General features: G+C 44.6%; 1 protein-coding gene and 1 long non-coding RNA gene across 3 annotated transcripts; one reads left to right on the forward strand and one right to left on the reverse strand.

Moving 5' to 3' along the window:
- Positions 1-8,662: 8,662 nt before the first annotated feature.
- Positions 8,663-10,906, reverse strand: LOC310827196 (maestro heat-like repeat-containing protein family member 7). Of its 2 annotated transcripts, none has more exons than XR_014556196.1 (3): positions 9,994-10,097; positions 9,594-9,673; positions 8,663-9,412 (listed from the first exon to the last, which is right to left on the reverse strand). XR_014556196.1 is itself a non-coding variant. In XM_083702997.1 (3 exons), exons 1-3 carry the CDS (start codon positions 10,758-10,760, stop codon positions 9,238-9,240), a joined length of 312 nt encoding a protein of 103 aa, XP_083559123.1. In that variant the 5' UTR covers positions 10,761-10,906; the 3' UTR covers positions 8,663-9,237. The 2 variants fall into 2 exon arrangements, 1 of the variants encoding a protein (XP_083559123.1); XM_083702997.1 differs by lacking the exon at positions 9,994-10,097 and adding an exon at positions 10,704-10,906.
- On the forward strand, positions 9,398-12,839 carry LOC310827202. Its single transcript, XR_014556200.1, has 2 exons — positions 9,398-9,501; positions 10,904-12,839. It is a non-coding gene; the product is annotated as an uncharacterized lncRNA (long non-coding RNA).
- Positions 12,840-21,403: the final 8,564 nt, after the last annotated feature.

The raw sequence follows: 21,403 nt of genomic DNA on the forward strand, positions 1-21,403 counted from the left end.
AGGAGAAGGAAAAGCGGGGGGGGGGGCTAATTTGACGGCGGCCCAATGATGAGGCCGCCGTGTTTCCTGAGCATGTGCAGAGAGCCGCCTCCGTTGCCTCAGGAAACCAGGCCCGCCGAGTGCGGAGCCAGACCCGGGGGTTACGGGGGAAGCCCCCACTCCCAGGGCGGGGGACCTTGGCCTGCCAGCCTCCCTCTCTCTCTCTCTCGCCCCTCGCCCCACTCTGCAGGGTTGTTGTTGAAGCACGTGAACGTAAGCAGGTACTCGCTTGGTGTTAAATAAGGATCAGGCAGACTCAGCAATGGAGAATAAGAAGGTGAAGTTTATTGCCAGGCAATAAGGATCTCTTCCAAAAGGAACTGGGACCCCGATTGACAGAAATCCAGAGGTCTTTATACCTGAGCAGATCACAGCAAATCATAGATCGTGAGACAACCATGAGGCAGTCACGATATTGCCAGCGAAAATTAGCCAATTAGCCAGCTTCTTGCCATGCTACCAGCTCCTGGTCAAGCACGGAGTTCTAGTTCTGCTTTCCGATGCTTGCGGTGACGCTCTGTCTAACCTCTCCCCTAAGTTATGACAGGACAGGGAGTTTGGAGATTTTGTGGTTTTGCTCTTCCTGTTCTGTGGATTAATTTAGCCTGTATCGGAGGGGATTTTGTACCAGAATCTCTGATTCACGTCTTTCCCCTTGTCCAGGGTACAGGGATGTTTGTAGGGGAAAGGTCGGCTCCTAATTTTGCTGTTTCAAGCAGTGTGCAGTTAGCTAAGGCACAGCTTCCCTTTGATTCAAAATGGATTATAAAATACTGTAAGCCCTGATTATGTGTGAGCATATATGAATATATTGATTACTGATAACTGATTATATGGATAGCATAGGGTTAGCCCTTCTTCCTTGCCTCATTGTGAGGGGCCGGGAGCGTTGCTTGAGGGAAAAGAGAGCAGGGGCGCCGACTTATAAAAAATATTGGGGGGGCCCATACCGGGGTCCTGCCCCGGGAAGTTTTCTAAATTTTAGATGAAAATTAGTGAGTTTTAAAGTTTTTAAAAAGTATTTTAGAGTCATATGATCAACATTAGAACCCCGAAAACTCGACTCTCTATAACTCCACACTCCGGGAAACTCGACAAGCCTGAAACACTTTTTGGCTTTGAAAAAAGAAACAAAACAAAAACACGCACGGTATTTTCGTAAAAAGCTAATTTAATTTACAGTAACAATTATGCTTATAGACTATTACAGAGCAGTGAATATATAGCTCTGAAAAGACTGAAATGATATTTAAATAAATCCTAAACTATCATTAAAAGAATAAAACATAAAATATTGCTGTCACACAGTAATAGCACTTTGATTAATAAGTGAAATAGCTAATTTAAGCTTACTTTGAATAAGGCTGAGGGTTCATTAAATAAATATAATATCTTAAAGTTAATGCTTTAATACAGTTAATAAAGTTAATACAGTATGCCTAATACTGTATGTAAATACTGTAATACTGTATGTAAATAACGGGCTTTAATTGGGTCTTACACCCTAAAAATATTTAAGTATTTGAAAATAACTAATACAGTACTATAGTAATATAGAAATACAGTACTAAACTAGTACTAATATTTCAAAACTGAAAATTTAACATTCTGTATGTATTTAATTCTCTATTTTATAAAGATTTTTAATATCTGACAGTGAGTTTGGAGTAGCCCAATGCAAAAATCCTGAGGATCCATGTGGATCCGTGCTTTGTAACCATGTTTTTGCACCACTGTGACCCTAGGCAACAGTGGGTGCGTGATTTTTTTGGTGCAAGATGTAGCCATGGACATGCTATGTGATCTGATGGTGAATTTGGGGTGACCCAATGCAAAAATCCTGAGGATCCATGTGGATCCATGCTTTGTCACCACGTTTTAAATGGGGAGGGAAGGAAAAACACAGAAGGGACAAGAAGCACAAGAGGGGTGTGCGGAGAAGCAGCTGGCTAAGAATGCAGGGGAGGAGTTTAACGGGGGGGGGGAGGAAAGGAAGGCAAAAGTCCCCCCCCCAAGCCAGCCCTCTCTCTCTCTCTCCCACCTGCGAGTCCCTAGAGCACGGAGAGGAGGAGGTGGTGGGCTGGAGCCTGCATGCAGTGTGACTAGGAAAGAATTAGAAGGAAGGACTCGATCCTTTCCTTAACCCTCTGCTTGCCAGGAGGGCAGGGGATTCCCTGCTCTTTGTTGAGTTTGAGCAAACGCAACAACAGAAGCGGGTGGGCAGTAAGACCCTGAGGCAGAATGCAGGAAAGCAGCAGCTTCCGCCTTCCCTCCGCCCGACCGCCCGATCTTATTTTTGCCTTATTTTTGCCTATTTTTGCCCCTGCGCTCTTAAATTATTGGGGGGGCGGAGCCCCCCCAAACGAATTTTTGAGGGGGCTCGGGCCCCCTCAGGCCCCATGGAGTCGGCGCCTATGAAAGAGAGTGCTAAACAGGGCTGCTTTGTGTTCTAGTACAAATGCTGCTGCCAGTATGTTAAATTCCCCTTAGCTCCTTCAAAGTCTCCATTCAGTGCACAGCGTAGCAACCCAAATAGTTGCGCTGAGCGGAAACTTAAACCCGCAACTCTGAGCTGCTGCAGCTGATTTCAGCTTTTGTTTGTGGTTCCCTTTGGTGGAAGTTTTGAAACTTTGCTGGCTGCCGTCATGGGGAAGACGGGGCTGGTGGTGGGGAGACATATATTGCATGGCCCTTGAGGTTTCTGTATGCCTTGGGGGACGTGTCCTGTTTATGATATTGTCTGCCTCCATAGCCTCTCCTCTTCACCAAGTGACCCCATGTCTCGTGACCCTGCAAAACAGACCCATAGCCTATTCGCCACTCCCTCCTAGCGCCCTTTCGATCCTTGGCAACAGAATTAGGCTTCCCACTCGCAGCAGAAACAACTGAGGGTCCCGGCCACCAAATTGTCCAACTTCTGTACAGTATAGAGCTAGAAATGGAGGCTCAGACCTCCAGGCTCCCAGAGGCAAAGTTAGTGGTTCTTAAAGACTTTGCATCACAGTTCTGCCAAAGAAGGCTATCCTGCACTAGGTAGCTTGGTTGGTTAGAGCGTGGTGCTGATAATGCCAGGGTTGCAGCAGGTTTGATCCTCATAAGGACCACCTTCATTTTCCTGCATTTCAGGGGGCTGGGCTAGATGACCCTTAGGATTCCTTCCAACTCTGCAGTTCTATGATTCTAACATCTTTAAGGGTCTGGGGTGGGGCACACATCTTGCATCTCCAGCTTAAAAGAGTAGCTCCTTAAAGACCAGCTACCATAAGTATAAACTTTCTAGTTTTGAGCTTTTGTGTGTATACATACTTCTTCAGATACTCTGAAGCAGAGGTTGCTACAACTTTATAACTGTTGTTGACTCTTGGTTCCACAGGGAAGGGCAAGGGATTTTTAAAGGGCTATAAAAGGTAAAGGACCCCTGACAGTCGCAGATGACTCTGGGGTTGCAGCGCTCATCTTGCTTTACAGGCCGAGGCAGCCAGCGTTTGTCTGCAGACAGTTTTTCTGGGTCATGTTGCCAGCATGACTAATCCGCTTCTGGCACAACGGAACACCAAAACTAGAGCAATGCACGGAAACATTTACCTTCCCCGCCAGAGCGGTACTTATTTATCTACTTGCACTTTTGGGTGTGCTTTCGAACTGCTAGGTTGGCAGGAACTGGGACCAAAGAATGGAAGCTCATCCAGTTGCGGGGATTCAAACCGCCGACCTTCTGATCGGCAAGCCCAAGAGGCTCAGTGGTTTAGACCACAGCGCCATCCACGTCCTTTAAAGGGATAGATGACCAAAATTAGCTTTAACATGTATATAGTGGTACCTCTAGTTACAAACTTAATTCGTTCCGGAGGTCCATTCTTAACCTGAAACTATTCTTAACTAGAGGCGTGCTTTCGCTAATGGGGTCTCTTGCTCCCACTGCGCCACTGGCACATGATTTCCATTCTCATCCTGTGGAAAAGTTATCAACTCAAGGTAACTCTTCCAGGTTAGCGGAGTTTGTAACCTGAAGCATTTGTAACTTGAGGCATTTGTAACTCAAGGTACCACTGTAATGGTACTTGAATCCAATATCTCTATTCAGACCTGGTCTCTCCATAGTTTTTAGTTTGGTAATTCAGAGTATCGGAAGAATGTGTATACATACAGAAGCTCATACCTAGAAAGCTTATACTTAGTGCTACTGGAATTATTAAAAAAAATTGGGGGAAAGATTCTTTTAAAGACTCTTAAGACAAAAAGACTTGATTCTCTTCAGGGAGTTCTTTTGGATATCTTTTAATATATATCTTTTAAATCTTTCATCTTGTTATTTATTATGACTACGACAGACCAACACGCCTGCCTACCTACCTACCCAAATCTTTAATTGAAACTACCATGAGTTAATAAATGACTGCTAAAGATTTGCAGTCTGATGGCAGTCTGGATGGTCCAACAGGGAAGGGTCCCATGGTATGGTCTTGCGGGTGCCGTTGACCCAGATTTCTTTCCTGATCCCCCAAATACCAGTACCTGCTTGTAAGAGCCCCAGATAGCTTTTTAAAAAATGTGTGAATGTAAAGCTTAGACTCTGTGTATCCATAAAAAGAGTCTGAGGAGCATGGATTGAGTGTATAGCCTCCAGGAGTTGCTTTTATAATCAAGGCTAATACAAATAAATGTGGCTCATTATCTCCGTGATTGAGCTAGTTACAGGGTCTTTAATAAAAGACAACCTTTTAAATGAGGGCTGTTTAAGAGTAATAACAAAGTGGATTTACAGAAATGCTGGTTTTGGTAGTCTCCTAGTCAGTGTTTTCCACTGCTTCTGAACTTTCGGTTTTTATGCAGAAGAATATTCAGACTGTAAAATGTAGAATGGAACAAACCTTTTGCCCTTTCTTTCCTTGAATGAAATTGCACTCAGTTTCTGATGAAGAGGAGCTCTAGGTATGATCTTTGAATGGGTGCCAAATTTAACTTGACTTGTTGGGTAGTGAATTGGGCCAGGACCTGATTCAGATTAACTCTGTGCATAAGGCACATGCACGCTTATCTCGGCGACTTTGGAGCAACGGGTTAAAATGAGATTGGGGGTCTGTTTGTAACTTTGGGGAGAGGGCTAGAAGTAAAAGAGTTCAAATGATAACTTAGGGATACAACCTTTTCACGTCCTTTAGGGAGGCTGGAAAAATCATGGCGTGCTTTTAGGCACCACCATCTCATTTTCACAGGTTGGCAGCCAGCCTTTAGGTACTCCTCATAGAGCTAGAGCAGGCATGTCCAACCAGTAGATCACGATCTACTGGTACATCCCCAGCTGATCCTGGTAGATCACGGGACCCTTATTGATTGTGGGATTAAATAAAGTTTACTGAAAGTTAACAAATAAAAGCTCAAAAACTCTGGGCAATCTACCCACCCAACACACGCTCCTCATCTCTCCAATGACAATAGGTAGATCACTGACAGCTTTTATACTGGGAGTAGATCACAGTCTCTTGGGAGTTGGATGTGCCTGAGCTAGAAAAATGGCTTAAAGCTGCCATTTAGCAACATTTGATCTCTAGCTGCTCATGTTTACATGTTTATTTACTTGCACTTAACCTTCTCTTCCATCATGGAGCCCAAAGTAGCGTACATGCGGTTCTCAGGCAGTCTCTGACCCAGCACTAACCAGATCTAGACCTGCTCAGCTTCCCAAAGGTGGTGGCATCATGTTCCTTCTGGCCCTACCATGGGAGTAGATCAAACAGTGAATAATTTCATTGTATGCACTGACTTCCTGACAAATTAGATGTGGGCTTTTGAGTTTCATTTGCCTACCTAGCCAACCCCCAGTTGGCCCTTCCCTACTCAGAGGTATCAAAGAAGGTGAGGCAGAGTTTTGTTGGCCTGCTTTGACCTGCTTTTACATTCTGCCTGTTTTTACTGGGGGAAAAATATTTTCATGGATCATTTTAACAAGATAACACAGCTGACAGCAAGTCCATCGTGCTCTCTGCTCCCATGATAAATATTTTTTGTCAGCACCAGAGACTAATCGTGCTAATTGCTGCCACCCACCCACTTCTTGGGTGCTGGCTGGGCTCTTTAAAGCCAGAAAGAAGTCCAAAGTGCAGGGTGCTTGGTGTTGGGCAGGGTTATAATTGGGCCTTTTCAAGTGTGGGCTGGTTTGTTTTTATTCTTGAAGAGGTTTTTTTAGGCTGGGCTGCTGCCTAAGCCTTTTTTTTTGGGGGGGGGGGGCTGTTTTCATATCCTCTTATTGTGGGAAGCTTCAGTGTGGGAGGTGCTTTGTAAGAACAACTCAAAGTTTTCCTTCCAGTAGCACCTTAAAGACCAACTAAGTCAGTTCTTGGTATGAGCTTTCGTGTGCATGCACACTTCTTCAGATACACACAGTGCTACTGGAAGGAATTTTGTTTTGTTTTGACTATGGCAGACCAACACGGCTACCTATCTGTAACTCAAAGTTTTCCTGATCTTGTCTGTTCAATCTCTAGGTATTTCCACAGAGGAATTTAAGAGCAGGACACCTGCTGAAAGGTCAGAAAGTGGAAGTGAAGGCAAAGGTGCCTGCAGCTGCTGCTCCTGCCCCAATGGATGCCTGGAAAAGTGCAGGCCAAGCGCCTGGGCAGCAGGTCAGTACCGAGAAGGGCAAATGAAACCAGAATTCCTGAGAGATTTGTCAAAAAGAGGCATGTCCTTCTGCTCCCCCTATTTGGGGCTGGAAGGGAGTGGGCAGATTGGCTGTAACAGCAGTAAGCATTACAGTCCCATTTCATCCAGTTCCTAGGAGAAGGAGGTACATCTGGGGTCACCAGTTGTGGTTCTTGTGGCATCCACGGAATCCCATCCTCACTAGCCTGGTGTTGCAAGGTTGTTAATGTTGTCACCAGGCAGACCTTCCTGGAGAGTAAGTGCAGGAACTGCAGTGAATTGTTTTTTGCCTGTATCTTCTCTGTTCTCGTGCGGGATTCTTTCTGAGAGTTTATTGCATAACCTCAGAAGCGAAAGAAGGGGCATTTCTGCCTGAATCCTGTGGAACTTGGTGGCTTGGTAAATCCTTCTTGTTTTGCAATGCTGCTTCAGCTGCCAGATTCCACCTCAAATGTCAAGGTGAAGAGGAAGCCATGCTGTTTACTGTGCTGTTCTCTGCACAAAGTACCAGCAAACACCAGAACATAGAGAAGAAGACTGTGCTAAACTAGCTTTGGTCAAAGCAGAATGACCTACTGGCATGGTTGAGATCGCATAAACAAGCAGTTGGTAGCCTCAGCCTTACGCCCTCCTCTCCTCCTCTCACTCATGGCAATGCCACGCCTCTCATTCTGCTCTGTACGTCCTTTAGCAAAGTTCTCTCCATGGCTTAAAGAGCTGCCAGCCAATTCTGGCTTGGCTTAGCCACCCTTCTGGTCTGTATGCTGCTCCTATATTGGAGTAATCCATCACTTACACTTACATCACTTACACAACAACATACAGTGCAGAGCTAATAATTTTATTAGTTTTTGAATACTTCTTTGAAAGGAGTAGCTAAACCCAGAAGGGCATGTTTTCTTGGTAATGTCTAGCCACAACTCCCAGTCATGCTCTTGAAGAGGCATCACATAGAAGAGATACACACCCTTTGTTCATTCTTTGTTATCTGTGCGACAGGCCTCTGCTGGCAAGAAATGGCAAGCTCTTCAGAGGGGAAAAAAGCATTGTGTTGTTAGCCTTTGGCCAATGTAAAGTGGCACCTAAGGAGATGGAGATATCCATGGGTTCGAAAGATGAAAGGGATCAGTTCTAAAATCACTGAAGACTGCCTTGTATTTGATGACTTGCCTAGTAGCCACAGGCAACCAGGATTTTCATGCAGGTGACTGAGCAGCCAGCTCACTTGATTTCTTGGCGAGCTATAAAGGAAGAGTAGTCTTCTCTCATCCACAGTCAGCACAAAAAACACAGTGGGCTATCAGAGTGTCTCTCCTCCACCATCCATCATGGAAGAAGGCACTTTTTCTTGTGTTTCCATGCTGACTTCGGAGAAGGGGGCAAAACAAATATTGCAGGCTAGTAACTTTTTGACTTACAGTGGTACCCCGGGTTACAGATGCTTCAGGTTACAGACTCTGCTAATCCAGAAATAGTACCTCGGGTTAAGAACTTTGCTTCAGGATGAGAACAGAAATGGCGCGGCGGTGGCAGACGCCATTAGCTAAAGTGGTACCTCAGGTTAAGAACAGTTTCACATTAAGAATGGACTTCCAAAATGAATTACCGGTAAGTTCTTAACCCAAGGTACCACAGTATTTGTAAGGCTAGCTGAAGAAGTACCCTTCTCCCCCTTGTGTACAAAATGGAAGCAGCAGGATGAAGGAGAACTGCTGCTGCATCCTTGTTGAGCTCTTCTTGTCCTGGCAAGAGTACAGCTATGGGGCTGGGGCCCTGTGCTGTGGGATCACCCTATACTAGTTATTAGAGGGTTGAGTTGTTGTCACATCACCAGAAAAATGGATGGTTGTTTTTAACCCTTGCACAAAGCAGAGACACAAATACCTAGACAGGGGCTGGGATCTAAGGAATACCCATGTTTATATTCATGTCTGTATTGTATATATATGTGTTTGTGTCAAAAAAAGTTTCTGAATTTAAATATATTTGTATTAAATTTTTATTAAATTTTCAACAAAAGTAACAAAAATAAAAAACAACAACAACCACAAACAAAAACACACATACAAGCAGCATCCAATCTGTGCTTCCTTGCAGGAATCCCTTGCAGTCAACTGCCATGTGTGGAGATAGACAGTGAGATTGTGCAGTCATAGCAGCCAGCTTCTGTTTGAGGAACGAGCAAGGGAAGCAGCACCCTGCCAGGAATAGGTGGGGCAGTGACAAGCTGTAGGGGGACTGAGATGTACCTCCCTGTACTTAGGTCATGCATATGATGGTCTCCAAGGCTTGGCAAAGGATTTCGCTGGAGAAAGACCCCAGTGGCTCCTCTTCAATAACTTCCTGTTGTGATGGATGAAGTTGCAGGCTTCCTCAAATTCGGCCCTCCAGATGTTTTGAGACTACAATTTCCATCATCCCTGACCACTGGTCCTGCTAGCTAGAGATCATGGGAGTTGTAGGCCAAAAACATCTGGAGGGCCGAATTTGCAGAAACCTGGTCAAGTGTCTCTGGAAGCATTATTTCATGGCTCAGACTCTTTGCCCTCAAATCCTTTAATCTGACAGTCCCATTTTCCTCCATTCAGGTCCAGTTACCTGGCTCTCTGGTGCTCGCATGGTGGTCCCAGCTTTGAGCGTCAGCTTCAGGGATGGCAGTGAGAAGATCTTCTTTATGCTTTTCCTCACCAGCTCTGACCTGAGCTGTGAGTCTATGGGTGGTCGCAAGGCACTGAAGAGGAAAGAGAAAGAAGGGGAGAGGAAATGATCCCAAACTCACAGGAAAAGTGCTAATTCAGCAGCTGTGGAGCATAATTATGGGTAAGTCCTGGTACAACATGCACCCAGCAGCATGGGAGGTGCCAGAAATAGGTGGGGCAGTGACAAGCTGTAGGGAGACTATAAGTACTTACGTCATGTGGCTGATTGTGTCCATGGCTTGGCGGAGGATGGAAACAGAGAAAGACCCCAGCTGCTTCTCTTTTATAACTTCCTGTTGTGGGGGAAGCACACAGCACGTCAGAGAACTGGAGACACCATCTCTCCCACCACCACACCAAGCGCGCTCGGGGGTCCAGCACCAGCGGTTGCTTGGTATATGATAAAAAAGAAAAACACTACTGGTATTTTATTCCCTGAATCTAATTGACTTTTTTCTTTCTCTCCCCAATTTTAAGGGAGCGGCTTATATATGTCTCCCCCCCCCCCCCCAATTTTAAAGGTGTGGCTTATCTGAGGATGCAGCATATATCTGGGCCAATATGGTATAATCGAGAGAACAAACAGAAGTCCATGGAGAAATGAGAGCCATACCTTCCTGACGCTACGGAACTGGAAAAGGACCTCTGTCACAATGGCCACAGGTCATCTTGCCGTGCCCCAAATGCCATTTTCCCATAGGAAAGGATGATACAGGCATTCCTCTCGACCATATTCTGGATGGAAAGATTGAGAAAAGTGTGTTTGGAAACCTTAGGTGCAGTAGGAAGAAGTCACCATTCAGTTGGGACCTTTTAGCAGTTGGGAAAATGTTAGTAGTCAGTAAGTGGTGGAGTTGTTGTGCAGACTTACAAGATTCATTTTTTTCCTCCAGGAAACTCATACTACTGGCAAGTCACGTGTCTCCCATCCTATATTTGTGCATCTGGTTCTTCCTGCCTAAATGTAGAACCTGACATTTATCCCTACTGTATTTCGTTTTGTAAGTTTGGGCCTTGTTCTCCAATCTGTTGAGGTCATCTTGAATCCTGATTCTGTCTTTTGCGGCATTGAACCCAGAGGCTGTTTCATATGCTTTGCTGTGAATGTAAACAGCAGCTAAGGACCCAATCTGCCAGGATCTTCTCAACCTGGTGCCCTTCAGATATTGTTGTGCTACAACTCCCATCGTGTCTAACCATTGGCCATGCTGTCTGGGGCTGATGGGAGTTCCAGTTCAAAACACACAAACGGGGAAGGGGCACCAGGTTGGGGATGGCTTACCTACACTCTTGCAATGCTCCTTTTCCTTTTGGCACCTTTACCTCAAGCATCTCATTCTTCCTAGCTATGACTGCGTGGCCGAATTCCTTCAGTGCCATCAATATTTGAGATATGTGGCGATATGAAGCCTAAGGAAAATGATGTGTGTCAATCATGTCATTTTCTTTATTGCAATCAGTGATCATGAGGGATGGACGATAAATCTGATTGCGTAAGCACTGAAAGACTCTTCACATCCCAGAGAGCATTCCAGAAGGATGTCTACCACTGAGATCTTCCGTTTTGAGACGAGGTTGCACACTGCAGTCTTGATGTGAAGTGGCCACTGCCATAAGTGTCTTTTTCCATTTGGGATCCTGTGGAGATGTCTGTAAATCTCCTTGACAATCATGGGCAGCTGGAAGAAGATAAAAGAAGACCAGGATGAGAAAGTGTGGTGGACCTGAATGAAAACGAGGAATTTTGGGGAACGATATATGACTTTTATCTGTTCAAAGTGATTATACCCCTCAAATGGAAAAAACAAAGCAAAACTGAAGCTTTTGGGGTTATAGGGCTAGAAGTTCAAAAAAAGGTGGTTATTTGTGTATGTAACTACAGCAGCTAGGATTCTCTATGCACAGAAATGGAACAATGAAGAAGTTTCCAGCAGAAAAGAATGGATAAGCAAAGAATAGATCAACAAAGCTGGCAGCTAAAATAAGAGAACTTAACCATGACTGTTTTATGTTTAATGGAAGTCTTTTTGGGACTATTTGAAGAAATATAATATCACAAATTCACGAGCAGGATTTGAACTATGAGCAATGGAAATAATTGGAGATGATTGTATTTTTGCTATGATACAAAAGAGTGAAGTTGGGGTGCAGCAATGTGATAAAATAAAGAAACTCCATGGAAAATGAGATGGAACATAGGAAAAAGAAAGGAAAATTTATTATCTATTGGAATTTTATGTATTGGAGACTGCATCTGCTGCTCAGCGGCTGGGCAGTCCCAGTCCTGGCTCTCCTCCCCCGACATCCCTCTTGAGGACAGACCTGCAGTTGCTGAGCGACAGGCCAGGCAGGCTCAGAGGACGAGCCCACCCCCTCGCCTCAGTCTCCATCTGCTTGGGAGGCATCCGGAGTGGGTTTCTGAGGTCTGTTTCAGTCTCCAGCTGGAGCAAATCAAGCCAGAGGAACTGGGCTTTGTTGTTGCTTGCTGCGCATAAAAGCTAATTCCGTTTTCTGCCTCTTGTTCTTTCCTGTCCCATGAATGGCCTGTGCTTGCCCCCCACAGCTCCTTGACAGGTGTCCTGGCCTGGTCCAGAGGAGGAGCCCCCAGGGAACAGCAGGCCAGAGACTGCAGCGCCACAGATTGCTCCAAGGACGCACTGAGGCCCTTTCAGACTCTGCTTCTGGTCTACCTCACCTGGGCTCTGCCCTTCTTCATGCTCTGGAACTTCTTGAGGAAGGAGGTCATCATGCAAGAGAAGAAATGGCCCACTGATTGGTTTGCTCATTTGGAATCCCTCTGGACATAAGGACATCAGAAGAGTGTTGCCGGATCCAGCCAACAGCCCATCTAGTGCGGTATCCTGCTCTCACAGGAGCTGGCCTGATGCCTGTGGGAAACTCGCAAGCAGGATCCAAGCACAGGGCAATTCTCCCTTCAGGAGAGTCCGGGACAGTTTAAATGGGGAAAGACACAGTTCCTCTGACTATCCCTGACCTTTTTGCCATGTAGGTCAGGAAGATACATAACAATTTACTCCTCCTCAGGAAGCTAGGTTGCAACAATGGCAATGGGATAATTAGTAAGCAAAAGGGCCTGAAGCCTCCGCTTTAAGATTCTGGTGCCAGGTTCCTTCAACCAACTGGGAATCCCATAGAACTGAAAATACAAACTCGACAGAGCAATGGCACTTCCGGGATGAGTCGGGCAACCTCAGGTCAGATCACCTGCACACTCACAGGTGTGCACACTCACAGTTTCAGGAGCACTCCAGCAGGTGCCAAGAGAACTAACTGGTGACTATCTTTCTAATTAACTTCCCCTGTTTAACTTGGACCCTTATTTAAAATGCTTATTTTAGAAAGTTAGAATATTGTTTTTACATGTGCCTAGAGTTGTGTGTATGCTGCTGAACTTTGTTGATAAAACTACCTTTATAATAAATTTCTTATTTTTTATATTATTTTCATGTGGACTCACCTTTGTCGTTTGGGAGGGTTCAGATACATACATTAAGGACAGCGCTCTGTGTGACTCCCGCTAAAGATCCTTTGGGAGGGAGTGTGCTCTCAGGACCACATGGGTGCTGGTTTCACACAGAGTCTCCAAACACAAATGTTGATCAGGCCCCATGTTAGTATGTCACAGTCCAAAGTAAGAACTTGTAGGTGCTTGGGGGAAAACAGCAAAGTGAGATAGGACACAACGTTTCAGGCCATCCATGACACAATGGGGACAAATTTTGTAGAAAACTCTTTGAAGGCCTTCCTTAAACAGCAGCAGTCTCTTGAAACAGAGAGAGGCAGACAACCGCTCCATGCCCTACTTGATCATACCTGTGCCAGCAAGGAGTGGTCATATGCTTTTAATAAACATGAATGCTTAAATTTCATAAGTAATTGGAAAGAGAGTCTCATCTTAGTCATGATTAAAGGAGCACAAGATGTGGGACACAATATTCAGATGGAGGAATGGGAAAAACTATGGAAGAGTGGGATTAAATCTACAGCATGTGTAGCGATTAAAGAAAATTATATGAAAATGATGTATAGATGGTATCTAACTGTAGTCAAATTAGCAAAAGTGTACAAATCTAAAGAAAATAAGTGTTAGAAATGTAAAACAACGGAAGGGACATTTCTTCATATGTAGGGGGAATGTAAAATAGTAAAAAAACTATTGGGAAATTATTTATAATGAAATGAAAAAAATGTTTAAATTAACTTTTGTCAAAAAACCAGAAGCATTCCTACTAGGAATTACAGGAGTAGATATACCTTGATTACAAAAGAACTTACGTATGAGACTGCAGCTCATGTATGAGACTGTGTCCCAACCAATGAAGATTGGCAAGTTAAATTAATGGAATATGGTGAAATGGCAATAATAATAATAATAATAATAATAATAATAATATAATAATAATAATAATAATAATAATAATAATAATAATAATAATAATAATAATTTTTATTTATACCCCGCCCTCCCCAGCCAAGGCCGGGCTCAGAGCGGCTTACAAGCAATAATAAAAACAAGATGAATGATTACAACTTAAAATTAAAATACAACATTGAAATATTAAAATTTAGTCTCATCGCAGGAGGAGAAGGAAAGGAAAAAAGAAAGAGAGGGAGGGAATCAAATTGGCTCCAAGCCAAAGGCCAGGCGGAACAACTCTGTCTTACAGGCCCTGCAGAAAGAAATCAGATCCTGCAGGGCCCTGGTCTCATGAGGCAGAGCGTTCCACCAGGCCGGAGCCAGAGTTGAAAAGGCCCTGGCTCTGGTTGAAGCCAATCTTACTTCCTTAGGGCCCGGGACCACTAGGGTGTTGCTATTTATGGACCTTGAGGCTCTCTGTGGGGTATACCGGGAGAGGCGGTCCCTTGGTACGAGGGTCCTAGGCCGTGAAGGGCTTTAAAGGTCAAAAGCAGCACCTTAAATCTGACCCTGTACTCTACCGGGAGCCAGTGAAGTTTGAAAAGCACTGGGTGAATATGCTCCCATGGCAGAGACCCCGTGAGGAGCCTCGCTGCAGCATTCTGCACCCTCTGGAGTTTCTGGGTCAGCTTCAAGGGCAGCCCTGCGTAGAGTGAATTACAGTAGTCAAGCCTGAAGATGACCGTCGCATGGATCACTGTGGCCAGGTTGGGGCGGGAAAGGTAAGGGACCAACTGCTTGATGCGGCAAAGGTGGAAAAATGTCACCTTGGCTGTTGCTGTAACTTGCGCCTCCATGGAAAGGGAGGCGTCTAGGATTACACCCAAACTCTTAACGGAAGGCAATGGCACTAATTGGGCCCCCGCAAGAGAAGGGAGTTGGTCCCTCATCCCCATGCCATCCCGACCTAGCCATAGGACCTCTGTCTTCGAAGGATTTAGTTTCAATCGGCTCCCACGAAACCATCCAGCCACAGCATCCAAGCATCTGGTCAGTGTGTTTGGGGCTGAGTCAGTGTGGCCATCCATCAGCAGATAGAGCTGAGTGTCATCAGCATATTGGTGACAGCCCAGCCCAAAGCTCCAGATAATCTGGGCAAGGGGGCACATAAAGATGTTAAAAAGCATCGGGGAGAGAATTGCGCCCTGCGGCACTCCACACACCAAGGAATGGCGCAACGACATTTCCCTCCCTAGTGCCACCCTCTGTGCCCGACCAGAGATAAAAGAGCACAGCCAGTTACGGGCTATGCCCTGTATCCCCACGTCTGCGAGGCGGTGGTCCAGAAGATCATGATCTTGAATGACAATGAAACTAAGAGAAAGAGATGGCAACAAATTTAAGGAAGAATGGAAGAACTTTATTGCATATATACAAAAGAAATGTACACAGGTTAATACATTGGCAGGGTTCTAGGACTACTTGTAGTTACATTATGAATGAACAATAATTTTAATAGTTTTTATTTTACACTGGGCATGTGGTATGTTGATAAACATTGGAAGGGACTAGGGGAAAGTCAACTTTTTTGTTTATTGACTTTGTATTGATGTTGTTTTATTTTTGTTATATTTGGAAATTAGTAAAATATTTATAATAAAAGGAAAAAGAGTCTCATCCTAAACCTGATGCATTATCAGACAGTTTATCCTCACCTTGCAAGCTCTTTAATTAAGTTTGCCAAGTGCCGCTTGTCTTCAGGACATAAATCCTTCAGAGAAGCACTCTTCATTCCTACTTTGTCAGGGACCTGAAAATTAAAACCAGCATTTTAAAAAGCAATCATTAACATGGAATAAATGTTTCTGAATCTACAATAAAGCCACAGGCTGTATATTCGGTCCCAGATGAATTAATAACTAAAGAGAACACAAGTTTTTAAACAATAAAAAACCAACCAATTTGCCCCCTTTTTAATCCTTATTAATGATGTTATTTATTAATTGGTTGACAATGCAGTTTTTCTAGGAGCAAAAGATTGCTCTGCCCAAGGTGCTATTGACAAAAGTGTACAAAAGTCAACCCATGAATATATCATATAACTACCAATACAGTATGAGTGAATGTTAAAGGCTACCTTGCTAAATGCAGTAGTAGGGGGGAAATGCTTACAATAAAAAAAGTTTATCATTTCAATAAATACTATTCAAGATTTAAAATGCTTGAATTTTCCCCCTCTGTGGTTATTTCAGAATTCAGCATTTAGTTCACATTCAATCCAGTGCAGTTCACAATTCAACATGCATTTGACGGCTCGGTCACAGCTGATGCTGCTCAAAGACTTATAAGGAGCTCCAAAACCCTCACAGTCAATAGAACTAATGTGCCTGCCATATCAACCCCACTTTGCTACTGTGCAGGGACCAAAGGAAACGGAAAACCTCAGGTTACTGCAGCAATGAAAATGTCACTGCCAGTGCTTTGGTCATCCTCCCTTAGTGTAAGAACTGGCTAACTTTGCACTCCTTGTCCGCCAGAGGGCATTTCATGCTACATAAATGCTCATTTCCCTTCAGCTCTCTGCATGCATGTAACAGCTAAGTCTTGAATTTTCACAGCTAATACAATGTGCACCTTCAGAGAGCTGAGTTGGGAGTCTTCCATTATATTCTCAATTTCAGTTGTGTAATAGCACCTTTCTTCAGCACCTTCAGCACATTTCTCCACAGCAGCAGAACAAAAATACAGAGAATGAGCTAGAAATTACTGGACTACGCAGAGATGAAATCCAAGAGTAATTAATGACTAATGCTTGAACAAAACGGTGGTTTAGAGCTCGGGAAGGATCTTTGCAGAGAAGGTCCCAATGTACAACCTGCCACACCTCGCACAAGCCGCTACTGCGAACCTGTTGGAGTTTGAATTTTAAAAACTGTTTCAACACAAACACATACATACGGTACACAATACAGACATGCATACAGTGGTACTTCGGGTTAAGTACTTAATTTGTTCCGGAGGTCCGTTCTTAACCTGAAACTGTTCTTAACCTGAAGCACCACTTAAGCTAATGGGGCCTCCTGTTGCCGCCACAGCACGATTTCTGTTCTCATCCTGAAGCAAAGTTCTTAACCTGAAGCACTATTTTTGGGTTTGTTGTTGTTTAGTCGTGTCCGACTCTTCGTGACCCCCTGGACAAGAGCACGCCAGGCACTTCTGTCTTCCACTGCCTCCCGCAGTTTGGTCAGACTCATGTTTGTAGCTTCGAGAACACTGTCCAACCATCTCGTCCTCTGTCGCCCCCTTCTCCTTGTCCTTTTTGGGTTAGCAGAGTCTGTAACCTGAAGCATATGTAACCTGAAGCGTATGTAACCCGAGGTACCACTGTATAAGCATGGGCATTCCTTAGATCCCTGCCCTTGTCTAGGCATTTGTGTCTCTGCTTTGTGCATGAGTTAAAGACAGCCATCCATTTCTCTAGTGACGTGACAACAACTCAACCCTCCAATAACTAGTATAGCGCGATCCTACAGCCCCATAACTACTCTTGCCAGGACAAGAGCTCAACAAGGATGCAGCAGTAGTTCTCCATCCTGCAGCATCCAATTTGTACGCAAAGAGGAGAAGGGTACTTCTTCAGCTAGCCTTACAAATAAGTCAAAAAGTTACTAGCCTGCAATATTTGTTTTGCCCCCTCATCCAAAGTCAGCATGGAAACACAATAAAAAAAAGACAGAAAGATGCCTAGATGCCTTAGACTTGCTTCTTGGTTGTTTTATCTCTTCTGTTTCGAGCATGAGCCCTTTAGAGAGACATGTTTCATTTGTAATACCTGCTGCTCAGCCTCAACCCTTGGATGGGATAGGGTGGGAAACGAAACAATAAAAACAAATTGAGATATCAGTTCTTTTCTGAAATAATGCTGTACTTTTCATTTGCACCACCCAATCAAATCACATCTTGATTTATGACGCAGCAATTGGACAACAGTTCCTCTTTGGAAACAAGGGCTTTCACACTTTCCAATTTGCCCTGTAAGACAAATAGGCTTCAGGGAAAAGAAGTAGAGGACTAATTGGTTTATCTTTAGCATTATATAGAGGGTGAGCTAACATGAGGGGGTGAACTAACAGTCCTGCTGAGTTGAATGGACTTGCAGGTTAAATCTGCCACAGATTGCAGCCTCAAGAGTTCTGGTTTCATTTGCCCTTCTCGGTACTGACCTGCTGCCCAGGCCCTTGGCCTGCACTTTTCCAGGCATCCATTGGAGCAGGAGCAGCAGCTGCAGGCACCTTTGCTTTCACCTCCACTTTCTGACCTTTCAGCAGGTGTCTTGCTCTAAAATTCCTCTCTGTGGAAATACCTAGAGATTGAACAGACAAGATCAGGAAAACTTTGAGTTGTTCTTACAAAGCACCTCCCACACTGAAGCTTCCCACAAAAGAAGAGGAAATGAAAGCAGCATCAAAAAAGAAGAAAAGGTGCTTAAGGAGCCCAGGAAAAAAATCTTAATGAACAAAAATAAACCAACCCAGACTTGGGAAGGCACAAGAATAACCTTGCCCAACACCAAGAACCCTGCACCTTGGACTTCCTCTTCCCGTCAGGAGACAGGGACCGAATGTTGGTTTGAAGGCTCCTGCATGGTTACACCATAGACCAGGGGTAGGCAACCTAAGGCCAGTGGGCCGGATGCGGCCTTCTCGCCTTCTCAATCTGGCCCGCGGACAGTCCAGGAATCAGCGTGTTTTTACATGAGTAGAATGTGTCCTTTTATTTAAAATACATCTCTGGGTTATTCGTGGGGCCTGCCTGGTGTTTTTACATGAGTAGAATGTGGCCTTTTATTTAAAATGCATCTCTGGGTTATTTGTGGGGCATAGGAATCCATTCATTATTATTTTTCAAAATATAGTCTGGCCCCACACAAGGTCTGAGGGACAGTGGATCGGCCCACGGCTGAAAAAGGTTGCCGACTGCTGCCATAGACCGAAGATTATAGTCTTTTTATAGACCCCAGGTATCACATCAGCTTCCTGACTATTCTCAACAGTTTTATAAGAATAAGTTCAATTATTTTGTATACCAAACAGATTTTTAAAGGCTTTGGAGGTACTTGATAAAGTTTTATAATTCCATGAGCAACTAGCTTATCCTTCTCCCTACCATTTCTTTGACATTCATGAAGTTGACAAGTTCCATGCCATATTTCAATGGCTAGAACAGGGAACAATCACAACATAGAACCAAAGATCAGGGAGAGGACCAGAGAGGAGCGTAATTTTTGCTGCCTTGTTCCTTTTTTTTCTTTTCTCAAGAATATTTATTAAGGTTTTCAATAATAATACAATAAAAATCAAAAAGAAAAAAGAAAAACAAAAGTACAAAAATAAAAATAATTAAAAACACATAAAGTTTCCATTACTTATTTTTCATTAACTTATTTCCCAGACCTCCTCATACCTCCCTTTTTTGTATTCCAATTCAAATTGTTAGCTCAGCAAATCCTTATCAATAAATTTTAACCTATTTCTAAACCTTCCCCCCCCCCATATTCTCTTAAAGCATTACAGCTGGAAACCACTTAATTTCTATCCGACATCATTCTAACATTCATTAATTTTGCAATATTTCTGTACTTGTTCCTAAACTCTTCACAAGGCAACTAGAGCAAGTTCCCTTCTGTCATTCGGGGCATCCTATAGTATGTAATTCACTACATATCAATGTGAGCTGGCTGCTTTGGCATAGCCCCAGCTTCTCTCTAGATTTAAAGGACCCAACCAGCACCCAAGGAGTGAGTGGGGGGCAACAATTCTATTGAACCATCTGCCTGGGGGGAAAAAGAACTGCTTGTAAATGAAACATGAAGGAAATTAGTCATAGAAAATTCATCTACCTTCAAGAAATGTATTTCTTGACATGGCACTAACTTCTACTTCTAAGGGCCAATACAGAGAACACGTTGTCACACAAAAGAGAATCATTCCTGGGTCTGACAAAAAAAAAAATCATGGGAGCAAAGAGCACAAGTTAGAGTTGCTTTTTTATAATAATTTTTATTAAAGATTTTACATTACAAAAAATAAAAAAATCCAACAAAAATTATTAAAAACAATCCTTCTTTCCATCTCCTTAATTTTCATTTACTTGTTTCTCGGACCTCCTCATAATTCAACAATTTCTTTCCCTCTTTTTGATACAAGTTAGAGTTGCTGTCAGTTGGGTTAAGGTGTTAACATTATCCATGAAGTGACGGGGCTTGTTTCCTGAGGCAACGGAGGCGGCTCTCTGCACATGCTCAGGAACCACGGCAGCCTTTGCCACCGTTCATTATCGGTTTATTACCGTCAAATTAGCCCCCCCTCCCCGCTTTTCCTTCTCCTCCCGACACTTCCCAGCTGACCCCGCCGCGAGGCCCTCCTGAGGTAAAGAGACGGCCCTTACTCCAACGAGTAGTCACATCTGCCATTTGAAACAACCGCCAACTCCAACGTCTCCACGCCCCGCGCGCCCCACTCTCGGCTCCCATTGGCTGACGGGGACCGGGGTTTGCCCAGATACGGAGTCGGAGGAGCCGGCCAATGGAGAGGACTCGGAACGGGCGGGGGGAGAAAGGGAGGAGGAGGAGCCGGCTCTCCCATTGCCTTCTGGGAGTCGTAGTGCCTGCTCTCCATTCCTCCCCCTACAGAACGGCCACCGAGTGAAACAGAATGAAAAGGAGGACTGCGTTTCCCGAAAGTCTTCGCGGTGTGGCTTCTGAACTATGGATCGCGAGAGGAGTCAAAAGAACACCCACATGGTGCTGTCCCTCCCGTTTGGCTGTTCCTACAGGTGAATTAAATTAACTAAAGAGTTTAAGATGCTAGACAGCATCTTAAAAAGCAGAGACCTCACCTTGCCAACAAAGGTCCATATAGTTCAAGCTCTGGTTTTCCCAGTAGTGATGTATGGAAGTGAGAGCTGGACCATAAAGAAGGCTGATCGCCGAAGAATTGATGCTTTTGAATTCTGGTGCTGGAGGAGACTCTGTAGAGTCCCATGGACTGCAAGAAGATCAAACCTCTCCATTCTGAAGGAAATCAGCCCTGAGTGCTCACTGGAAGGACAGATCCTGAAACTGAGGCTCCAAGACTTTGGCCACCTCATGAGAAGAGAAGACTCCCCGGAAAAGACCCTGATGTTGGGAAAGATGGAGGGCACAAGGAGAAGGGGACGACAGAGGACGAGATGGCTGGACAGTGTTCTCCAAGATACCATCGTGAGCCTGACCAAACTGCAGGAGGCAGTGGAAGACAGGAGTGCCTGGCGTGTTCTGGTCCAGGGGGTCACGAAGAGGCGGACCCGACTAAACAACTAAACAACAACAACAACACAGGTGTGCAGGTGGACAGGGGCTGATGTGGGAGGGAGGAGGCAAAGGATGGAGGAGAAGGCCCTGCAGCACCAAGCCCTACCTGGAGAAGCTCACCCTGGGGGTGACCCGCATCCTAGGTAAGGGGGAGGTGGAGGTGGCATCCCTGGTTGCCATGGAAACGGCCGAGGGATGGAGCTGCAAAGAGCCTTTCTTCCCTCTCTTGCTCATTACATGGTGCTTCTCTCTCACAACAGTCCTGTGAGGTAGGCCAGGCTGACTGACTGCCTC

This window comes from Podarcis gaigeae (genome assembly GCF_964106915.1).
Source record: "Podarcis gaigeae genome assembly, chromosome: 11".
Lineage (NCBI taxonomy): Eukaryota > Metazoa > Chordata > Lepidosauria > Squamata > Lacertidae > Podarcis > Podarcis gaigeae.

Bases quoted from the DNA above. Each gene is read 5' to 3' on its own strand.
- LOC310827196 (XM_083702997.1), bottom strand. From the start codon at position 10,760: ATGGCACTGAAGGAATTCGGCCACGCAGTCATAGCTAGGAAGAATGAG. The intron at 9,674-10,703 runs GTAAAGGTGCCA...CCCCCACAACAG, and splicing joins GGAAGAATGAGATGCTTGAG to GAAGTTATAAAAGAGAAGCA. The intron at 9,413-9,593 runs GTAAGTACTTAT...TTTCCTCTTCAG, and splicing joins GACACAATCAGCCACATGAC to TGCCTTGCGACCACCCATAG.